Raw genomic sequence first — 22,748 nt, forward strand, 5'->3', positions numbered from 1 at the left:
AATAACATCCCATAAGTTTTAGCACTATAAGAAAAATCCAGCAATAGTTACCACACACTATATTCTTTGGGGAATTGCTGGGGTTTAGAATAGCAACAACTGGCGGTTCAAACAGGATTCCCCAGGCAATGGCTTGTTTAGAGTGAATCTAGCTCCCTGCTGGGGGGGCTGTGATTTTGGACCAGCTCAATCTCAGCCTATAGGATGAACTCTGCCATTGACAAACGTGCAGACTCCACACAGACAATGTCCCAAGGCCAGAATCGAACCCGGGTCCCTTACGCTGTGAGGCAGCAGCGCGAACCACAGATTCAAAACCAGATTCTCACAGGCAGATTTCAAAATATCAGAGTTTAGAATTTAAACTATAACAACCAGAATAAAGAAATACTTACATTTATATAGCACCTGTCATATTCTCACTCCATACACAGGCCCTACACCCCGATCTCAGCACCTTCCTGTCCCCCCCACCCCTCCTTATCTCAGCACCCTCCTGCCTCCCACCCCTCCCCCCTCCCAGTGCCCTCCTCCCTCCCGTCCCACCCCATCTCCTCTCAACGCCCTCCTGCCCCTCCCCTCTCCCCCACCATTCCCTTATCTCACCATCATCCCATCCAACTCCCACCTCCTGTCTATTTTTGGACTTGACAAATCTTAACCAGTCCACGTTACTGTGGTTATAATTTATTGGATTTACCGAATGAATGAAAGTGGAGGCAGAAATGGTTATAAAATAAATGATATTATCAGGCACTTTTAATTGTATACGGAATGTTCTCTAATGACAAGAACCAATCCTGTGGAATCAATCTGCTCCAGGACAGGTTTAAATTCCAACAATTCCTGGCATTAATACATCCAAAACAGCCTCCTTACTTTACAAAATTAACATGAACAATTTATTTGATTGGCTGATAACGGTGGCATGCAAAAGAGTGATTGGCTGCACACCCAAATGTTGTACATGTACAAGCAATATCTAGAGACAAACTTATTTAAAGTCAGTCAACATTTCAATCTCATTCATACAAAGTGACATCTTTATTACTGTCAAAGTAACAGACTTCTTAAAACCCAATAAAACAAACAAGCTGCTTCTTAGGCTGCGCCTTCTCCGATTGAGCGAGGTTTTTAATTACTGCTCGGATTTAATAAGTTCCTCGGGAAAAAAAAGTCATTTAAAATAAAGCTTCATTCTTATCTTTAACAGACATATAGGCGGTTCCATCATCTAACTCCGAGGGCCTAAAGAAATGAACTCAGTATCAAATTTTGTAGGCAAGATGGTAATATTTTTCTTCAGATAAATGTGCTGTCTGTGACAGCAGGAAGAGCACATGATTTAACATCCCCAAACAAGTCACTCACTCATCATCTAAAGCCAGCGAACAAACTCAGAGCAAGCCTCCAAGAGCTGCAGTAATACTACGTTACGTGGCTCGCTGACATCTAACTTTAGCTTGACAAAGGGTCATCTGGACTCGAAACGTCAGCTCTTTTCCCTCCTTACAGATGCTGTCAGACCTGCTGAGATTTTCCAGCGTTTTCTCTTTTGGTTTTAACTTTAACTTCTTGTTTCAAAGACTTCAGACATTTAACACACGAGTTACTCTCACCATCTTTCTGCACAGGGACATCCACTGCACTAACTTCAGGCCCGAGACTAGGGGACATTTCTAAGCAGTTTTAAAGATTCCTCACTATCTAGCCTCACGTGTGAAAGACGAGTATGGGAGGTCATGGAGCACTTCTGGAACCTGTACCACAGGCAGCAGTCAGCACTGTCAGGAGGTGGTGGTGGTGGTGTGGGGGGGGGATTCAGCTTGTGTACATTTAAAAGTTGACAGACTGTATGCCACCTGCGTCACTGCCGAGATCGCATCAAACTTATTGCCAATTATAGGAATTAAACAGGCTAAGCAGAGCACTAAAGCCAGGCTATAGTGCACCCACACTTAGCTAAAAATACTGCATTGGAGTTTATTAACGCCATTTGAACCTGTCCACGACACGGAGATAATCAGAGCAGGAAGTGTGAAGCAAATGTCTGCCAAGTACAACCACAGACATTTGAACATTTTCTTTTTTTTTTAATAAAACACAACCTCTCTGACAATAACAATCCAATTTCATCTCAAACCATTTTTGGCACAATAGGGTGCAGCTGGAGACTGCTGTAATGTAGACACGACTCTCACAAGTGGATCCCAGCTCTGGTTGAGTACACATCAAGGCCGGAGCTTTAACATGCTCACTATGTTTGGATAGCTTTGCTCCATGCACTGTTTAGGAGACAGGTTGGGTCCAGTGAGACTCCATGTCCTTTCGCTACAGGCGCGTCCTGAGCTGCAGGCTGCACTCAAACAGTCCTCATTCGTTTTTTTTTTTCAAGATCTTCAGGAGCTCCTTGGACATGAAATAGGGTTTCTCATTTGAGCCATCGTTCCTCTCCAGGTCTTCCACTGCATGGACAGCAACATTACAACCACATTTAGCAACAAGAATCCAGCAAACCCCAGTCCAGAAACTGGGTGTAATATCAGTCCACAAACACTTACTACAGTCAAACCTGTCGCTGCCAAAACAGCAGCAACTTACTGAGGGTGCTACTCAGAGAAGCAAATCTTCAGCAGCTGAAGGTTGATTGAATAAAGACAAATTTGTTTCCAGTGGAAGTGTCTGACTGCAAAGGAGATTAAGGTGTAGAAATGACTGAATTATATTAATAACTGAGTGGCTACCATCACATTATGTGTAGAAGTTAAAGTCTTTATTAAACTAATCTAGAGTGACGCGAGATGAATGCTCTGAACTCCTGTCAGAATTTTCAGGTGTTGGCAATTAGGACCAACTGGTTTCTCCCTTTTCCATAAATCAGTCTCTGCTGATCGACCCCTCACCCTATCCCTCAATTGCTTCTTTCTGCAGACACACAGCTAGTTAATTCTTGTACCCATTAGATCTGTTTCATTTCACTCTCCAACCCTATCAGCTATTCCATAATCTGATTTTCTGTCCTAAAGGGTAAAGGTTTCCAACGCAGTCCCAGTACCAACAGAAACATTCCCACCTTTGCACCGTTAGTTAATATTACTAACAAGGAGAATTTTTCAGAGATAAAGCAAGGGTCGGTAGCTTAATGACAAGGTGTCTCGCCCATGGCGCTCATTGTTGGTCTAATAATAGTGACTGTGCTTCATTCCAGAAGCTCTTTATCACTCCTCCTGTATCTGCGGAGTCTGAGGAGGGTCGTATTCCTTTTTGTACAGGATGTCACGCAGCTCCAGTGACATGTAATACGGTCTCTCTGGAGAACCGTCATTCCGCTCCAGATCTTCACCTGTTTAACCAGCAGGCCCGGAGGAAAGGCAGAAGAATCCAAGCACATCCCCGAGCAGAAGTGATGAACGGAGGCAGACAGCGCAAGAGCAAAGAGAGGAACGAAGAAGAGGAAGAGGAAAAAAAAAGAGAAAGAAGAGGGTAATGGTCAGAGTCAGTAAAAGGAAACGGCATCACACAAGAATACAGACAGCGTTCGGGTTCTCAGTGAATCAGAGAGGAGAAAGGCAGATGGAAATACAAATCCGCCATAATCTGCTGAGAGGCTAGAGAAGGATCTACACAGACTACTAACCCATCCATTTTTTTCATTTAAATTAAGGTTAATTACTGCGGATGCTGGAATCTGAAACAGGAAATGCTGGAAAATCTCAGCAGGTCTGACAACCTCTGTGGAGAAAAATAGAGCCAACGTTTCGAATCTGGATGACCCTTCGTCAGGGCTCTGCCTCAAAACATTGGCTCTATTCCTTCTCCACAGATGCCGTCAGACCTGCTGAGATTTTCCAGCATTTTCTGTCTTTGTTTTTTTTTTTCATTTGTTCAGTATTCCTCTCTCTTATTGGAGATCCAGAACCTCACCCATGTCCGGCCAACCTCACAACGAAACAACCGCTGATAGATTTTACATATGGAAATCCCCTGAATGTGCTGACAGGACTATCCAGCTGTCCACCTCCAAATAAACCCCAAAAGTTGGGTTTGGTACCAGAGAATCCGACAGTGCAGAAGGAGGCCATTCAGCCCATCGAGTCTCCACCGACCACAATCCCACCTAGGCCCTATCCCCATAACCCCATGTGTTTACCCTAGATAGTCTCCCTGATACTAAGGGGCAATTTACCATGGCCAATCCACCTAACCCGCACATCTTTGGACTGTGGGAGGAAACCGGAGCACCCGGAGGAAACCCATGCAGACATGGGGAGAACGTGCAGACACCACACGGACAGTGACCCAAGCCGGGAATCGAACCGGGTCCCTGGTGCTGTGAGGCCGCAGAGCTAACCACTGTGCCACCATGCCGCCCCTGGTGAGATTCAGTATCAAGTGCTGTGGAGTGAGGGCTATCTGTACTGGTGCCCGACCCAATATTTACAACTCTCTGAGCTGCAGCTGACTTGCTTCAGCTGCGCTGGGGATGCATTGGAGTTAGAGATCTAACCAAGGCCAGCTTACCCCACTGAGGAATGATCACAGATTGTTGCCTCGACCCAGACTAACCAGCCCTGCTGATTGGTAATTTCTGACCGACAGAACAACGGTGTCGGAGAGAAAACACAAGAGCAGAGAGGAGACGAGGTAAGATAACGATGGGGAAAAGTAAGAAAGAATCGATAACCCGCTGAGGAGTAGACTGACCCTGACTGGAGGAGTTAGATACAGATAAGATTCGGAAATCAGAAACATTAGTGATCCTGGAAAGATATTTGAGCATAACGTCCTGTCTCTGCTGAATGGAATCCAGGCCATCAACATGACCTTTTCCGATCGCTTGTTCGCCGCTCCCTGGCCGGGAGTGCCCGAACCCTGCTGGCTCCGTGCCCACGGGTGGGATCCTGGCGTGGGCTTGGTCCGTGGGGCACCTTAGGGTGGTTGCTCGCCGTGCCTGGGATTGGCCTCGGTGGCATTGCGTCTGCCGGCAGCCAACAGCTGCACTGGCTCCGAGCGGGTGGCAGGCGCGTTGGCAGCGCAGGGGGAGTCTCTACGTGACTACGTGGACCGGGCTGCCCTCGGAGGGAGGCCCACCCCCACTGTCCATCTCAGCACGGTGAGGGAAGAATGTGGCTGCCGTCAGGCGTCAGCAACACGTGCGTCACTCGATAATCTGCTGCCGGCTCGTGCAGGCGCAGAGCGGGATAGGTTTACATCCAAGTTAAATTGATTGCTTGCTGTAAGGCATCTTGCGTTTGTAATTCCGGATTCGATTGAGTGTAATTAATTGTATAGTTAGTAAAGCACATCTTTTTGATTTGTTTCAGGAGACCAGCGTGTTCCAACCAACTCGATAGGACCTGAACTAGGAGACCCCCTCAAACCAATGCAGTACATCACATATGTATTTAATTGTTGCGTTGCCTTTTCTTTTATTCTTCACCTTGGCCCTGGATGCCTTCAGACGAAGTCTAACAGAAAAATTAAATCTCTAATCGTATTAATAATATAATCATTAATCTATCCACACCATGTTCATATCCCATATTTATTTAAATAGAGTTTTCCGAGGCACAGGTTACTAAATTAAGAAAGAGTGGGTCTAGAATTTCTTAATATTGTGCCAGGGATTAATTAGGTGCCGTTTTTTAAAATTACGTCAGGTGTAAATTGGGCGGCACGGTAGCACAGTGGTTAGCACTGCTGCTTCACAGCTCCAGGGACCTGGGTTCGATTCCCGGCTTGGGTCACTGTCTGTGTGGAGTTTGCACATTCTCCTCATGCGTGCATGGGTTTCCTCCGGGTGCTCCTGTTTCCTCCCACAGTCCAAAGATGTGCGGGTTAGGTTGATTGGCCATGCTAAAATTGCCCCTTAGTGTCCTGGGATGTGTAGATTAGAGGGATTAGCGGGTAAAATATGTAGGGATATGGAGGTAGGGCCTGGGTGGGATTGTGGTCGGTGCAGACTCGATGGGCCGAATGGCCTCTTTCTGTACTGTAGGGTTTCTATGATTCTATGATAAAGAAATCCCACCAATTACACCTGAAGTTTCAACTCTGGATTTCCTGGGTTTTTTTAATCCTCTCACTGGCACCTATTCTAAATTCAGTATTTATTTTGCCAGTTTTCTCCTCTGTTGGTGCCGACTCGATGGGCTGAATGGCCACCTTCTGCATTGTTGGGGTTTCTATGGTTCCATGTCATAGAGCAACACAGCATGGAAACAGGCCCTTCGGCCCAATGAGTCCATGCTGACCATGGTGCTCTCCCAGCTAGTTCCAATTGCCCGCGTTTGGCCCATATCCCTCTAATCCTTTCCCATCCATGTACTTATCCAAATGTTGTTTAAATGTTGCTATTGAACCCGCCTCAACCACTTTCTCTGACAGCTCATTCCACACACGCACCACCCTCTGCGTGAAGAAGTTGCCCCTCAGGTCTCTTTTAAATCTTTCCCCTCTCCATGTTAAACCTATTCCCTCTGGTTTTCAAGCACTTACCCGATGAAGGAGCAGCGCTCCGAAAGCTAGTGGCTTTTATTACCAAATAAACCTGTTGGACTTTAACCTGGTGTTGTGAGACTTCTTACTGTGTTTCAATTCCCTTCCCCTGGGAAAAGGACTGTGTGCGTTCATCCTATCGATGCCCCTCATGATTTTATACACCTGGACGTGCTGACTCTCATTGGGTACAGTTCAGTACCTCAGTCAAGCGGCCATTCTAGGAACACAGGGACAGGAAGAGGTCACTAACCCCTCAAACCTATTCCGCTGTTCATGGAGATCAGAACTGATCTGCAGGTACAGCTGAGGCTGTGAGTGTCGACAAGCTGCTGGAGGAGTATCAAAACCAACACTGACCCTGCCTTCAGTCAACATCAAACAGGGCACATAAAGACACACTCAATTTACAAAATAATGGTTGGAATGCGAGTCTTTACAGTAATCAAGTCTTAAAGGTACAGACAATGTGAGTGGAAAGAGGGTTATGCACAGGTTAAAGAGATGTGTATTGTCTCCAGCCAGGACAGTTAGTGAGATTTTGCAAGCCCAGGCAAGTCGTGGGGGTTACAGATAGTGTGACATGAACCCAAGATCCCGGTTGAGGCCGTCCTCACGTGTGCAGAACTTGGCTATCAGTCTCTGCTCAGCGACTCTGCGTTGTGGTGTGTCGTGAAGGCCGCCTTGGAGAACGCTTACCCGAAGATCAGAGGCTGAATACCCATGACCGCTTAAGTGTTCCCCAACAGGAAGAGAACACTCTTGCCTGGTGATTGTCGAGCGGTGTTCATCCATCCGTACATTGGGGAGACCATGCAGACGCTACGACAACGGATGAATGAACACCGCTCGACAATCACCAGGCAAGAGTGTTTTCTTCCTGTTGGGGAACACTTCAGCGGTCACGGGCATTCGGCCTCTGATCTTCGGGTAAGCGTTCTGCAAGGTGGCCTTCACGACACACGACAACGCAGAGTCACTGAGCAGAAACTGATAGCCAAGTTCCGCACACATGAGGACGGCCTGGGTTCATGTCACACTATTTGTAACCCCCACGACTTGCCTGGGCTTGCAAAATCTCACTAACTGTCCTGCCTGGAGACAATGCACATCTCTTTAACCTGTGCTTAACCCTCTCTCCACTCACATTGTCTGTGCCTTTAAGACTTGAATACCTGTAAAGACTCGCATCCCAACCATTATTTTGTAAATTGAGTTTGTGTCTTTATATGCCCTGTTTGTGTTTGTTGTGAGACTTCTTACTGTGTTCAGTCAACATCCACATACAAAAGGCATTGCCCAACAAGAATTGCTGGATATCAGGAGAAGGAGATCCATTAATTCTCATCCTTCCCTGAGGCCAGAGATGAGGGATCGAAGCTATACCTTCCTGTTTGTTCAGCTCTGCTGTTCTTCAAATAACAATTCACAAAGTCACCCAGAAATGACCAAGTGAAAGCCAGATCTTAAAAATACCATTTTCCAGTTCATTCTTCTGCAAGAATTAACTATTAAAACTTTCATTATCAGGATTTTCTGGGCCCTCCTTTCGTTACAACTGTTCAAACATGGATGCAGATTTGAAGTACCCAAGGGGTATATATACTCACAGAAGCAGAGGAACAAAGTGTCCACACACATCGCGTACACACTGAAGAAGCCATGTGCAACAAGGTAGGAGCCCACGATCAGAGTCTGTAACACAGGAAGAGCAGAAATATCACTGCTTCAATCAGCCAGCAGTCCTACAGATGGAGTCCCCGAGCTGCTGCCCCATTCACATTGCTGCACAGTTAAGGAATGTTCTGCCTGATCCAGCAATAAGAATATACAGCACAGAGTGCACGATATCTCACTGGGAGGCCGGATTCTCCACACTGCTGCTACTGATCCACATCTCACACACACACTGAAATCCACAAATAATGCAAAATACTGGCAACTCCTCAGAAAACTTCCCCTCAAGCTATGTTCCTCTCTCATGTCCTGATAAGGCTGTGTCCTGGGTCTACAGTTTCATGGGTCATAGAATCCCTACAATGCAGAAGGAGGCCATTCGGCACATCAAGCCTGCACTGACAACAGTCCCACCCAGGCCCTATCCCCCTAACCCCAGTATTTACCCTGTTAATCCCTCTGACACTAAGAGGCAATTTAGCATGGCCAATCCACCTAACCCGCACATCTTTGGACTGTGGGAGGAAACAGGAGCACCCGGAGGAAACCCATGCGGACACGGGGAGAACATGCAAACTCCACACAGACAGTGACCCAAGGCCAGAATTGAACCCAAGTCCCTGGTGCTGATTGAGGCAGTGGTGCTAACCACTGTGCTGCTTGGCTCCTTCTGGAATCTCAGCTATACAAGTAACTATTCAAGTTGTGTGACAGTGAGAGTTGGCAGTCTGTTGGACAACATTCCCTCTAATGTTATGGGGTGTGCACAGGCCATTCATTTAAAGTGTGTGGCCCCTTTAAGTTTATTTTTTGTAGCCATGTACACTGTAACTTAAAGGGCCAAGTTGTGTTTGACCAGCAGAGGGAGTTTTTCCTGACAGGGAACGCTGCTGTTGGACTGTGGTGGGCTTCAATCCTGAGAGATTCTGTCCTTGCCTGATGTATTCACACATACATTTTCCAGCAGGGTGTCACTGGTCATTAGGAGAAAGAACTTACTCTCTTACCCAATATACCAAACCCAAAAGTGGTGGTCGGTTAACTAGTAGAGTGAGGTAGGAAAATTATGGGATCTTGCTGGCTTCTGTGGCTCAGCTACTCACTACAAACACACCAATCACAATCTTTATTTACAATCAAATATCTACAACACAGCAGGACCAATAGGAGCAAGTGTTGTCAAAGCCTTGTTCTTGTTGGACCCGATGGAAAGGTGTGCATGTGTAGCAAGCTGTACTTAACGCAAACACTGATCGATCTCTCTTACCAGCAGTGGAACCCAGTAATAATTCAGAGTCGGTGCCTTGTCCTCAAACATCCTTATTCGATTGGTGAAGAAGAAGAATCCAAGGACGCCTGGGGAAGAAAAGGAAGAAAGTCTCACTTAACTCCAACCTGAATGGGACAAGTGACCAGTGTTCCACCATGCCTTTTTCCCAGGGTGGAAGAGTCAATTACAAGGGGGCATAGGTTTAAGGTGCGAGGGGCAAGGTTTAAAGGAGATGCACGAGGCAAGTTTTTTTACACAAAGGGTGGTGGGTGCCTGGAACTCGCTGCTGGGGGAGGTAGTGGAAGCAGTTACGATAGTGACTTTTAAGGGGCGTCTGGACAAATACATGAATAGGATGGGAATAGAGGGATATGGTCCCCGGAAAGATAGGGGGTTTTAGTTCAGTCAGGCAGCAAGGTCGGTGCAGGCTTGGAGGGCCGAAGGGCCTGTTCCTGTGCTGGAATTTTCTTTCTTCATGCTGCTCCTCCAATTATGGATTCTGCAGCAAGCAGCAGAATTGTTATCAACGTTTACTGCCAGACTCTCCTGAAGCAACAGAATCTCACTGCAGTTTCATTTCCCCTCACTGCTAATGCACAGGCGCAGTAAGTAATTAGGAAAACAAATAGAATGTTATCATTTATTGTGAAGGGAAATTGATTACAAAAGTAGGGAGATTATGTTTCAGTTATACGGGGCATTGGGAGGCCTCATCTGGAGTAGTGTGTACAGTATTGGTCTCTTTATCTAAGGAAAGATGTAAATGTGTTAGGGGCAGCTCAAATTAATGTGTGGAATGGGCAGGTTGTCTTATGAGGAAAGGTTGGAGAGGTTAGGTTTGTATCTACTGGAGTCCAGAAGAGTGAGAGGCGACTTGATTGAAACTTTTAAGATCCTAGAATCATAAAATCTCCAAGGTGCAAGAGGCCATTCTGCCCATTGAGCCTGTACCAACAACAATCCCACCCAGGCCCTATCCCCATAACCCCATGGCATTTACCCTGATAATCCCCCTGACACTAAAGGGCAATTTAGCATGGCCAATCCACCGAACCTGCACATTTTGAGAGGAGTATTGATAGGGTGGGTGTGGACAGGATGCTTCTTCTTGCGGAAGATTCTAGAACTGGGGGGTCACTATTTAAAAAGGGGACACTCATCTAAGAGAAGAATTTTTCCCCTAAGGGTCACAAATCTGAGGAACTCTCTTCCTCAAAATGAAGTGGGGGCAGAATATTTTTAAGGCGGTGTGGATTCTTGATTAACGAGGGGGGGTCAAAGATTATCGGGGGGGTCAGCAGGAATGTGGGGTTGAGGTTACAATCAGATCTTACTGAATGGTGGAGCAGGTTCTAGAGGCTGAGTGGCCTACTCCTAATTTGTATTTCATACAGGAGTGTCAGCAGCTTATTACACACTAGATCCTGAACTAGCTCTCACGACACACATAGCCTCACGATACTTCTCTTCCTCAGCCCAGGGGTGCAGAGTGCAATTGCAGAACCAAGCGATGCCTTAGTTAGATCAGCAAACTCAGCACAGACTAGACTCAGAGCAAGAGATTTGCTGGATTTGTATGGGCCAATATCACGCTTGCCTTGCTCTCACTAAACAGTCAAACAATTTCCATAATCATCCAAGCTCAACAGCCCCTGATAGCGAGAGGACAAGGAGGCATTTGCCTCTGTGTAACAAATGGACAAGGTAGCCTGCTTACTCCCACTCACTTCACTCAGGTGGAGTGTCAAGCATCGAACTACAATGGGCTACTGCAGCTCTGCAGAAAGGGTTGCCATATGCGGCACGGTGGCACAGTGGTTAACACTGCTGCTTCAGAGTACCAGGGACCCGGGTTCAATTCCGGCCTTGGGTCACTGCGTGGAGTTTGCACGTTCCCCCCATGTCTGTGTGGGTTTCCTCCGGGTGCTCCGGTCTCCCCCCACAGTCCAAAAATGTGCGGGTTAGGTGGATTTGCCATGCTAAATTGACCCTAGTGTCAGGGGGACTAGCAGGGTAAATATGTGGGGTTACCGGAATAAGGCCTGGGTGGGATTGTGGTCGGTGCAGACTCAATGGGCTGAATGGCCTCCTTCTGTACTGTAGGGATTCTATGATTCTATGTAACAACTACTGCATCATTACTCAAAGCGACACAGCCTATAATGATTGGGCAGTAGCTACACACCATTCACCACAGGACAACATGGATGTGTCTGACCAAAGTATCACAAAAAACATGCCCTTGACAACTCGCGGGCCCCACTCCAACACAGTTCACAATCTGAAAAGTTCATCTCACTGCCCAAAGCACACCCGAGTAACCAGGTACCAAACGCACCCCAGTAACCAGGTACCAAACGCACCCCAGTAACCAGGTACCAAACGCACCCCAGTAACCAGGTACCAAACGCACCCCAGTAACCAGGTACCAAACGCACCCCAGTAACCAGGTACCAAACGCACCCCAGTAACCAGGTACCAAACGCACCCCAGTAACCAGGTACCAAACGCACCCCAGTAACCAGGTACCAAACGCACCCCAGTAACCAGGTACCAAACGCACCCCAGTAACCAGGTACCAAACGCACCCCAGTAACCAGGTACCAAACGCACCCCAGTAACCAGGTACCAAACGCACCCCAGTAACCAGGTACCAAATGCACCCCAGTAACCAGGTACCAAGTACACCCCAGTAACCAGGTACCAAACGCACCCGAGTAACCAGGTACCAAACGCACCCCAGTAACCAGGTACCAAGTACACTCCAGTAACCAGGTACCAAACGCACCCGAGTAACCAGGTACCAAACGCACCCCAGTAACCAGGTACCAAACGCACCCGAGTAACCAGGTACCAAGTACACCCCAGTAACCAGGTACCAAGTACACCCCAGTAACCAGGTACCAAGTACACAATGGGAACCAGTGCAAAACTGAGTTCATGAATTTCAGAACGGTTGGTATTTTAAGCAAATTTATTTATGTGTCACATTAACATTAACACTGCAATTAAGATACTGAAAATTAAAAAATTTCAGTCATTTATTCAGTATTGTTCTCCCCTCATCTGAAGCCGCTAAATCTTGCTGGGAGCTGGGTGGAGAGAGAGGGGCTTTGCAGGAACGCTGGATGAGGGTGGGCGAGGGGCTGTTGAACAGGGAAGCCAGATCCCAAATGAAAGAGCCATTTCCGAAATCACCACCACCATCCCACCTAACACTGGCTCATACAGTACAGACTGCCATTTGGTAGGAGATTCATTTAAAAACACAGGTGAGGCCACACCTGGCGTATTGTGTGCAGTTTTGGTGTCCTTATCTGAGGAAGGATGTTCTTGCTACAGAGGGAGTACAGCGAAGGTTTACCAGGCTGATTCCTGCTATGGCAGGTCTGTCATATGAGGAGAGGGTAAGTCGGTTAGGATTATATTCACTGGAGTTTAGAAGAGCGAGAGGGGATCTCATAGAAACTTATAAAATTCTAACAGGGTTAGAGAGGGTAGATTCACAAAGAATGTTCCTGATAGTGGGGGAGTCTAGAACGAGGGGTCATAATTTGAGGATAGAATCATAGAATCCCTACAGTGCATAAGGAGGCCATTCGGCCCATCGAGCCTGTACCAACAACATTCCCACCCAGGCCCATCCCTGTGACACACATATTTACCCTAGCTAGTCCCCCTGACACTAAGAGCAATTTAGCATGGCCAATCAACCTAACCAGCACATCTTTGGAGTGTGGGAGGAAACCGGAGCACCCGGAGGAAACCCACACAGACACAGGGACAATGTGCAAACTCCACACAGACAGCAACCTGAGGCCAGAATTGAACCCGGGCCTTTGGCACTGTGAGGCAGCAGTGCTAACCACTGCGCCACCCAAGGATAAGGGATAAACCTTTTAGAACGGAGGTGAGGAGAAATTTCTTCACCCAAAGGGTGGTGAATGTGTGGAATTCACGATCACAGAAAGCAGTAGCTCTTGGGGATCAAGGGGAGGAAGGGGGAGGAAGGGGGGAGGAAGGGGGAGGAAGGGGGAGGGAAGGGGGAGGAAGGGGGAGGAAGGGGGAGGAAGGGGGAGGAGGGGGGAGGAGGGGGGAGGAGGGGGGAGGAGGGGGGAGGAGGGGGGAGGAGGGGGGAGGGAGGGGGGAGGAGGGGGGGAGGAGGGGGGAGGAGGGGGGAGGAGGGGGGAGGAGGGGGGAGGGAGGGGGAGGAGGGGGGAGGAGGGGGGAGGAGGGGGGAGGAGGGGGAGGAGGGGAGGGAGGGGGAGGAGGGGGAGGGAGGGGGAGGAGGGAGGGGGAGGAGGGGGAGGAGGGGGAGGAGGGGGAGGAGGGGAGGAGGGGGAGGAGGGGAGGAGGGGGAGGGAGGGGAGGGGGAGGAAGGGGAGGAAGGGGAGGAAGGGGAGGAAGGGGGAAGGGGGAGGAAGGGGAGGGAAGGGGAGGAAGGGGAGGAAGGGGGAGGAGGGGGAGGGAGGGGGAGGAAGGGGAGGAAGGGGAGGAAGGGGAGGAAGGGGAGGAAGGGGGGAATCAGGATAAATGAATTCGATGATCAGCCATGATCAAGATGAATGGCGGAGCAGGCTCGAAGGGCCTCCTCCTGCTTCTAATTTTTGATGTTTCTAAAACCATCTCCAATGTACAGAGAGCAGATTACGGAACAAAAACAGATACTGACCCACTCCTCCAACAATGAGCAGTTTGCTCAGGAACAGAAGGAAATCCGTGACCTTATCCAGAACCAAACACCCTGTCAGAGAACACAGTGACTCAGTAACCAATCACACAGCCAAGCCTCCCCTCCCCCACTCCGCGCATGTGCTCCCTCCCCCTCACCCTGACCGCGTGCTCCCTCCCCCCCCCCCCCCAACCGTGCGCTCCCTCCCCCTCACCCTGACCACGCGCTCCCTCCTCCTCCCCCTCACTCTGACCACGCACTCCCTCCCCCTCCCCCTCCCTCCCAGGTCTCAGTAATTCACACTCACCGAACAATATTCCTCATTAGTAAGAAGAACGCGTTCTTTGCTGAGGTGCAGAAGTTTTTCCCATAAATTGCAACCTGAAGAAACAGAACAGTTAGAATGTTGGTAAACACTGGTCATTTAATCTCACTTAAAGCCCCTCCTCACCATGTAGACTCTTGTGGTTTTCCAGCTTTTGATTTGATTTACTTTTGTCACATGTGTTAACATAGTGAAAATTACTGTTTCTTGCGCGCTATACAAAGCATACCGTTCATAGAGAAAGGAAGAGTGCAGAATGAAGTGTTACAGTCATAGCGAGGGTGTAGAGAAAGATCAACTTAATGAAAAGTAAGTCCATTCAAAAGTCTGACAGCAGCAGGAAGAAGCTGTTCTTGAGTCGGTTGGTACGTGACCTCAGACTTTTGTATCTTTGTCCCGACGGAAGAAGATGGAAGAGAGAATGTCCGGGGTGCATGGAGTCCTAAATTATGCTGACTGCTTTTCCGAGACAGCAGGAAGTGTAGACAGAGTCAATGGGCGAGAGGCTGGTTTGCGTGATGGACTGGGCTACATTCATGACCTTTTGTAGATCCTTGTGGTCTTGGGCAGAGCAGGAGCCCCATACCAAGCTGTGATACAACCAGAAAGAATGCTTTCTATGGTGCATCTGTAAAAGTTGGTGAGAGTTGTAGCGGACATGCCAAATTTCCTTAGTCTCCTGAGAAAGTAGAGGCATTGGTGAGCTTTCTTAACTCACCTGGGGACCAGGACAGGTTGTTGGTGATTTTGACACTTAGAAACTTGAAGCTCTCAAGCATTTCTACTTTGTCCTCGTTGATATAGACAGGGACATGTTCACCTTGTGACTGCCTCACACAGGTACATTTTGAGCAGAGAGTCAGAAAGTTTTTTCAATGTGGAGGCGATTAAGTTCAATCCTGCCTTCACCCACCCTGCAAACCTATGAGGGGCTCATGACGAGAGCACGGAGACCAGCAGCTATAAGCCTGACCAACTTTCCTGAGGTGGAGATGCCGGCGTTGGACTGGGGTAAACACAGTAAGAAGTTTAACAACACCAGGGGACTTTAACCTGGTGTTGTTAAACTTCTTACTGAACTTTCCTGAGGCCAGAGGCATTGAAATCAACCGTAATAAGAAAGACTGGCATTTTAATCGTGTCTTTCACAACCACGAGAAGTCCCAAAGCATTTTATGACTCAGAAAGTACTTCTGAAGTGTAGTCACTATTGCAGGAATCACTGCAGCCAGTTTACACACACAAAGCTACCACACATAGCAATGTGAAAATGACCAGGTGATTTTTTTTGAGATTGTTTTGAGAGGGAGGGAGGAATAGAGGGGAGGAAAGGAGAGGGGGAGCGGGAGAAAGAGAATAATTCAGGGAGAGAGAAAAGTTCAGAGGGAATGTCACTGCTACTATTTCACGCAGCACGATCTCAGAAAGGGCCTAGAGGTAAATGACCAGATAGTATCATAGAATCCCAACAGCACAGAAGAGGCCATTCGGCCCATCGCTCCAAAGATGTGCGGGTTCGGTTGATTGGCCGTGCTAAATTGCCCCTTAGGTGTCAGGGGGTTAGTAGGGTAAATAAATAGGGTTATGGGGATGGGGCCTGGGTGGGATTGTGGTCGGTGCCGACTTGATGGGCAGAATGGCCTCCTTCTGCACTGTATGATAGTATCATAGAATCCCAACAGTGCAGAAGAGGCCGTTCGGCCCATCGAGTCTGCACCAACTCTCTTACCCAGGCTCTCCACCCCACCCTATCCCTGTAACCCAGTGGTTCCCAAAGGGAGCGGCGCGCCACACTGGTGCGGCAAGAGAGGATGGCAAGTGTGGCAGGAAGATTCAAGGACAATCAAAGAAACATTTAAGCATGGTTTAAACAAGCATTGTTTTATACTTTCTGGATGTCCCATGGTCATATCATAAAGTAGTTGTGTTCTATGTTATGAGTCAAGCACTGCTAGGAGTTTTTTTTTTGTTTTTGAATGTATTTATCAATAAAAGATTCGGTGTGGCGCGAGCAAATTCTTATTCCAAAAATGCGGCCCAGTGAAAAAAGTTTGGGAACCATTGCTGTAACCCCACACATTTACCATGACAAATCCATCTAACCTACATATCCTGGGACACTAAAGGGCAATTTACCATGGCCATTCCACCTAACCTGCACATCTTTAGAGCAGGGGTCTCCAAACTACGGCCAGCGGGTCACATCCGGCCCGCAGCGGGTCACAGCCGGCCCGGATAAAATAAATTTTATTCATTCATTTATAAAACTAATTTTTTTCTTTGGCCCGCGAAAATGTGCAAAATATACGATGTGGCCCTCGTACTGAAAAGTTTGGAGACCGCTGCTTTAGAGTGTGGGAGGAAACCGGAGCACCCGGAGGAAACCCGCACAGGGAGAATGTGCAGAGTCCACACAGACAGTGACCCAAGGCCAGAATCGAACCCGGGTCCCTGGTGCTGAGAGGCAGCAGTGCTAACCCAATAAGTCTACCACTGAGCCACAGGAAGCTGCAAATAAATAATTCCCACATGTAGAACCAGAGTGTTGACAGAAAGAGAACGCTTACCATTATATAAGCATTCCTGTTCAAAAACTTCAGGAATTTCTCCAAACACCAGAAGCAACATTTCAGGCAGGATAGTATAAATTGTGCTGCTTTATTCTTTGCACCTGTAAACCAGAGATGGAAACTTTCATAAAATGCTCAGACTGAATACAGCGCGTCAGCACACATACACACCATCCAACAAAGCTTCACATAAACAGACACGCTGAGGAACTCAAGGATGTAAAGCTAAAGGAAGGTTAGAGTTTAGAGGTTGCGATGGCTCTTACCTTTCACTTTCTGATCTACATATTCCAAAACAACTCTGATAACTTGGACAATGGCCAAGAGGAGAGATCCAAACGCTAAGGAGCCAGTGTGGTATCTGCAAAGACAGAAAAGGTGGTCGGAAAAGGAATTGTCAAGACAATATCAATAGCACAACAAGCAGGATAGGGGCATCACTGACCCGGGAAACTGGTAACGCGCACTTGTGTCACAAAAACAGGAAATACTGGAGAAACTCAGCAGGTCTGACAGCGTCTGCGGAGAGAGAATAGAGCCAATGTTTCGAGTCAGAGCTCTGGCGAAGGGTCATCCAGACTCAAAACGTTGGCTCTATTCTCTCTCCACAGACGCTGTCAGACCTGCTGAGTTTTCCAGCATTTCCTGTTTTTGCTTCAGATCGCAGCATCCGCTGTATTTTGCCTTTATCTTAATGTGCGCCTTGATGTACAAGGCAAGTTTTTTACGCAGACGGTTGGTGGGTGCCTGGAACTCACTGCCGGGGGTTGGGGGGGTTGTGGAAACAGATACGATAGTGACTTTTAAGGGGCGTCTTGACAAATACTTGGATAGGATGAGAATGGGGGGATACGGTCCCTGGAAGGGTAGGGGGTTTTAGTTCACAAGGGCAGCATGGTCGGTGCAGGCTTGGAGAGCCGGGGGGTGGGGGGAGCAGTCTGCAGCAGGGCAGGGCTGGGAGGAGAGACAGAGGAATAGAGAAACTGTCGCTGTTTTCCGTCTGGGGAATAATTCCAACCATCCCTCCAGTGAGGGATTGAAATCCCGATCGCCATTTTGTGGATTCTGATTCCATTTCTTTTGTTGGAGACTCGGAGATGGGAACACAAATGGTACAAAAGACAAGATACCTTACCGACTAATAAAACAGAAATGTCCCAAATACTCAGCAAGTAAAATAGTATCCGTGGAAATTTAACAGATCATATTTCATGCTGTTGTCTGGAAAATGTCTATTATTTCTCGATTTCTCCCTCATGGGGTGTCTGCTACTCCCCCCCCCCCCCCCCCCCCGCCCCACCTCCTGTTAAAATGCTGCTCGTGTTTCCCCCAGGAAGTTGAAACCCGCTCCTTCCTGCACTTCCCCACACAACCACTGGGTGTCACCCAGACCAAACAAACCAAACTGGGAGCGGCTCAGGGCCACATTCGGACTGGGTCAAAATGCGGCATTCACCATCCGCACCCCTGCATTCCTGTAGGAATGGCCCACAATCAGAACACCTCTCACTAGGTGCTCCTGCGTCTCCTCGTCCTCCCCACCACCATTTCCTCCTTTGACCTCGACAATCCCCTCTCTAGTTTTAGTTCCCGTTGCCTAAAAGATCAGCTAAAGTCGCCACACCCTGGAGTTCCCTTCATAAACGCCTCTCCTTACAACGCATCTCTTCAACCAACTTGCCTCAGCACATTGGAAGGTTTACATAAATACAAGCAGGTGTTGCTGTAGAATGCTTAGTCAGTGGATTCCTGGTCTGCAGTGATACAATTTCAAGCTTTTCTGGTTATTAAACTATTATTAAACTAGGAAAAAGTACGTGGAGTTAAAGTAACACCCGGGTAAGCCCCTAACACCCGGGTAAGCCCCTAACACCCGGGTAAGCCCCTAACACCCGGGTAAACCCCTAACACCCGGGTAAGCCCCTAACACCCGGGTAAACCCCTAACACCCGGGTAAACCCCTAACACCCGGGTAAACCCCTAACACCCGGGTAAAGCCACAATCTCTGGGTAGTTATTAACATCCGGGTAAAGCCACAATGTAGCCACAACCACTAGTTTTTGACCGGAATTATACTTCCAGGAAGCCATTATTATCTCGCCAATTAAGCTTTGTGCCATACCACTAATGTACCTTCATATATCAGCACTGCCAGACCAATGCACTCTCTCATTCCTGTCATGTGAATTCCACTGGGGACAGGGAGTTTTGTAGCTGAGGCCAATGGAACAGGAATTGGAAAGTGTGGTAGGTGTTACAGGAAGCAGCATGTCAGCAGGTTAGAAATTACTGGTGCAGCAACTGTGTCAGGGACAGCAACACTAACAGCTGATTACTCTTAAAGAGAAAGTTTACAAAGTGATTCAACGTACAGCTTTCTTCAATTTCAGTTCAATTGTAAAATCCTTTCCTCAAGGTGCTGACTCCCCCTGGGGTACAGTTCCCTCTCACCCAACTCTTCCTGGGGTACAGTTCCCTCTCACCCAACTCTTCCTGGGGTACAGTTCCCCCTCTCCTGACTCTTCCTGGGGTACAGTTCCCTCTCTCCTGACTCTTCCTGGGGTACAGTTCCCCCTCTCCTGACTCTTCCTGGGGTACAGTTCCCCCTCTCCCGACTCTCCCTGGGGTACAGTTCCCCCTCTCCTGACTCTTCCTGGGGTACAGTTCCCCCTCTCCCGACTCTCCCTGGGGTACAGTTCCCTCTCTCCTGAAGGTGCTGACTTACTATCTGAAGTAGGGCCTACAGATTCAGTAGGACATTAGCTGACACAGGTCCCCGCTGCATCAACACTGCACTGCACTGCAGTGGCAATTCCCACTTGTGTTTGTTGTGTGAACCTGTTCTCAAATTCACACTTCCCCTTCTATAGACATCAGCTGAGAATAACACCCCTTAATTAAAGACACACTGTGAGAGATTGAGGACATTAGTGTTACAAACATATCACTTCCACAGCTAGTACGATGTGTTTGTGAAGGATCTTTCTGAGCACTGACCAGCTGTCCTGTTTATCCCCATGACCATCACACCCCCAATCAGAAGGCACAATTCCAATCCGAAATCCATAGCTTGTTCTTGGGTATTCAGGGATACGGAGCAAAGGCAGAAGGTTGGAGTACAGAACAGCCCATCATCCGACTGAGTAACACGGTGGTTAGCACTGCTGCCTCACAACGCCAGGGTCCGATTCCCGACTTGGGTCACTGTCTGTGCGGAGTCTGCACGTTCTCCCTATGTCTGCGTGGGTTTCCTCCCACAGTCCGAAAGACGTGCAGGTTAGGGGTGCATTGGCCATGCTAAATTCTCCCTTAGTGTATCCGAACAGGCGCTAGAGTGTGGTGACTAGGGGATTTTCACAGTAATTTCTTTGCAGTGTTAATGTAAGCCTTACTTGTGACAAATAAACTTTTTTTAAAAAAGCAAAGCAGACGCCAGGGTTTGAATGGTTTCCTTCTGCTGAAATTCTTACCTGAGGGCTCGTCCCATTGAAGAAAAGACGGGGAAAGCTGGTACATCAGCTGGTTTATTAAAGGCCCAATAATAGGAAGCGAAAGCTCCCGCGAGTGTGACCTGTCCCAGGGCGATGACAAAGTTGGTCAGCCAGAAGAAGAGGAAGACGTTGTAGAATTGGAACAAGATGAGGTATTTATGATAGTAAGACTCGCCCCCATAGAACGCAAACAGACACTGCGCTTCTGGGCACTGCTTTGTGATGTTGGAAACATTGAAGTTCTACAAGGGCGGGGAGACAACAGTTAGTATCTTGGCTTGCAGAAATAATAGCTGCATAAACCGTAACCAAATATCCAGACCTCGTAGGACAGTAATGCAGCTGTCCAACACACCCCCCCCCCCCCACCCCACACACACACCCCCCAATCTCCCGGCATTTACGACACAGAAACAGGACTCACGTTGGGATCACAGGTCTTCATGTTGTAATCACAGGTCGTCTCATTGGCAAACACTTTATAAACTGCTTCACCAGAGGTCGACAAGAAGCTTCAGAAAAACAGTCAAGGAAATTGGAGAATTTCTTTAGATGTAAAGTTTGAAGATTAAAAAGCAGGAACTTGCTCCAAGGATTTATACAGAACCTCATCATGGTTCCCACCATGAACTTCACGTGGGTAATTAGGATAAGCACTGGCCAGCTAGTGACTCCCACATCCCATGAACAAATATAAAAAATATACAATGAGTGACTCTGAGGTGTTAGGGTAATGAATACATCAACTACAGTCTGAAAGAAAGCAATAGGTGAATAAACAGTTTCTTCATATGCAGATGTTTCAGAGAAATATTGGTCAGAATAACAGACAACTCCTTGAATGTGTGCAGGGCAACAAGGAATAAGCGGGGAATTACCCTACAGGGAGCCAGCATCACTTCAATGGACCATATGGCCACCTTCTGTGCTGGAAATAGTTCTATGGTGTCACAAGAACCTTAATACAAGCTTTGGGTCTCTGACAGCGCTCGCCCCCCCCGACAGCGCAGTGCTCCCTCAGCGCTCGCCCTCCGACAGCGCAGCGCTCCCTCAGCGCTCGCCCTCCGACAGCGCAGTGCTCCCTCAGCGCTCGCCCTCCGACAGCGCAGCGCTCCCTCAGCGCTCGCCCTCCGACAGCGCAGCGCTCCCTCAGCGCTCGCCCCCCCCGACAGCGCAGTGCTCCCTCAGCACTCGTCCCCCCGACAGCGCGGCGCTCCCTTAGCGCTCGCCCCCCGACAGTGCAGGGCTCCCTCAGCACTGAGCCCCCGACAGCACTGACCCCCTGATACTACCTCAGCGCTCACCCTCCCGACCGCTGAGGGAGCGCCGCGCTGTCAGGGGGCGAGCACTGAGGGAGTGCCGCACTGTCGGGAGGTGAGCGCTGAGGGAGCGCCGCGCTCTCGGCCCCCGACAGTGCAGGGCTCCCTCAGCACTGACCCCCCAACAGCACTGACCCCCTGATACTACCTCAGCACTCGTCCCCCCTCTCCCCCCCACAGCGTGGCGCTCCCTCAGCACTCGCCCCATCCCCCCCGACAGCGTGGCGCTCCCTCAGCACTCGCCCCATCCCCCCCCCCCCAGCGTGGCGCTCCCTCAGCGCCCAACCTCCGACAGCGCGGCGCTCCCTCAGCGCCCACCCTCCGACAGCGTGGCGCTCCCTCAGCACTCGCCCCATCCCTCCCGACAGTGGGGCGCTCCCTCTGTACTCGCCCCATCCCTCCCGACAGTGGGGCGCTCCCTCAGCACTCGCCTCACCTCCCGACAGCGGGGCGCTCCCTCAGCACTCGCCCCATCCCTCCCGACAGTGGGGCGCTCCCTCTGTACTCGCCCCATCCCTCCCGACAGTGGGGCGCTCCCTCAGCACTCGCCCCATCCCTCCCGACAGCGTGGCGCTCCCTCAGCGCCCACCCTCCGACAGCGGGGCGCTCCCTCAGCGCTCGCCTCACCCCCCGACAGCGGGGCGCTCCCTCAGCACTCGCCCCATCCCTCCCGACAGCGGGGTGCTCCCTCAGCACTTGCCCCATCCCTCCCGACAGCGGGGCGCTCCCTCAGCACTCGCCCCATCCCCCCCAACAGCGTGGCGCTCCCTCAGCGCCCACCCTCCGACAGCGGGGCGCTCCCTCAGCGCTCGCCTCACCCCCCGACAGCGGGGCGCTCCCTCAGCACTCGCCCCATCCCTCCCGACAGTGGGGCGCTCCCTCAGCACTTGCCCCATCCCTCCCGACAGCGTGGCGCTCCCTCAGC

The 22,748-nt window shown here is 49.4% G+C and overlaps 1 protein-coding gene across 3 annotated transcripts in view; it reads right to left on the reverse strand.

The window, feature by feature from the left end:
* Positions 1-726: 726 nt before the first annotated feature.
* Positions 727-22,748, reverse strand: part of LOC144507720 (choline transporter-like protein 2) — a 93,498-nt gene continuing 71,476 nt past the window's right edge. For 2 of the 3 annotated variants that reach the window (XM_078234951.1, XM_078234949.1), the window contains exons 14-22: positions 20,929-21,016; positions 20,484-20,746; positions 17,279-17,373; positions 17,010-17,113; positions 14,425-14,498; positions 14,118-14,189; positions 9,443-9,531; positions 8,109-8,193; positions 727-2,465 (exon numbers count right to left, since the gene is read on the reverse strand). In XM_078234951.1, coding sequence (XP_078091077.1) covers positions 14,171-14,189; positions 14,425-14,498; positions 17,010-17,113; positions 17,279-17,373; positions 20,484-20,746; positions 20,929-21,016 — 643 coding nt within the window. In that variant the 3' untranslated portion in view covers positions 727-2,465; positions 8,109-8,193; positions 9,443-9,531; positions 14,118-14,170. Of the gene's footprint in view, positions 2,466-3,073; positions 3,344-8,108; positions 8,194-9,442; positions 9,532-14,117; positions 14,190-14,424; positions 14,499-17,009; positions 17,114-17,278; positions 17,374-20,483; positions 20,747-20,928; positions 21,017-22,748 lie in introns of all 3 variants that reach the window. The other variant, XM_078234952.1, reaches the window with a different exon arrangement.

This window comes from Mustelus asterias, chromosome 19 (genome assembly GCF_964213995.1).
Source record: "Mustelus asterias chromosome 19, sMusAst1.hap1.1, whole genome shotgun sequence".
Classification (NCBI taxonomy): Eukaryota; Metazoa; Chordata; class Chondrichthyes; order Carcharhiniformes; family Triakidae; genus Mustelus; species Mustelus asterias.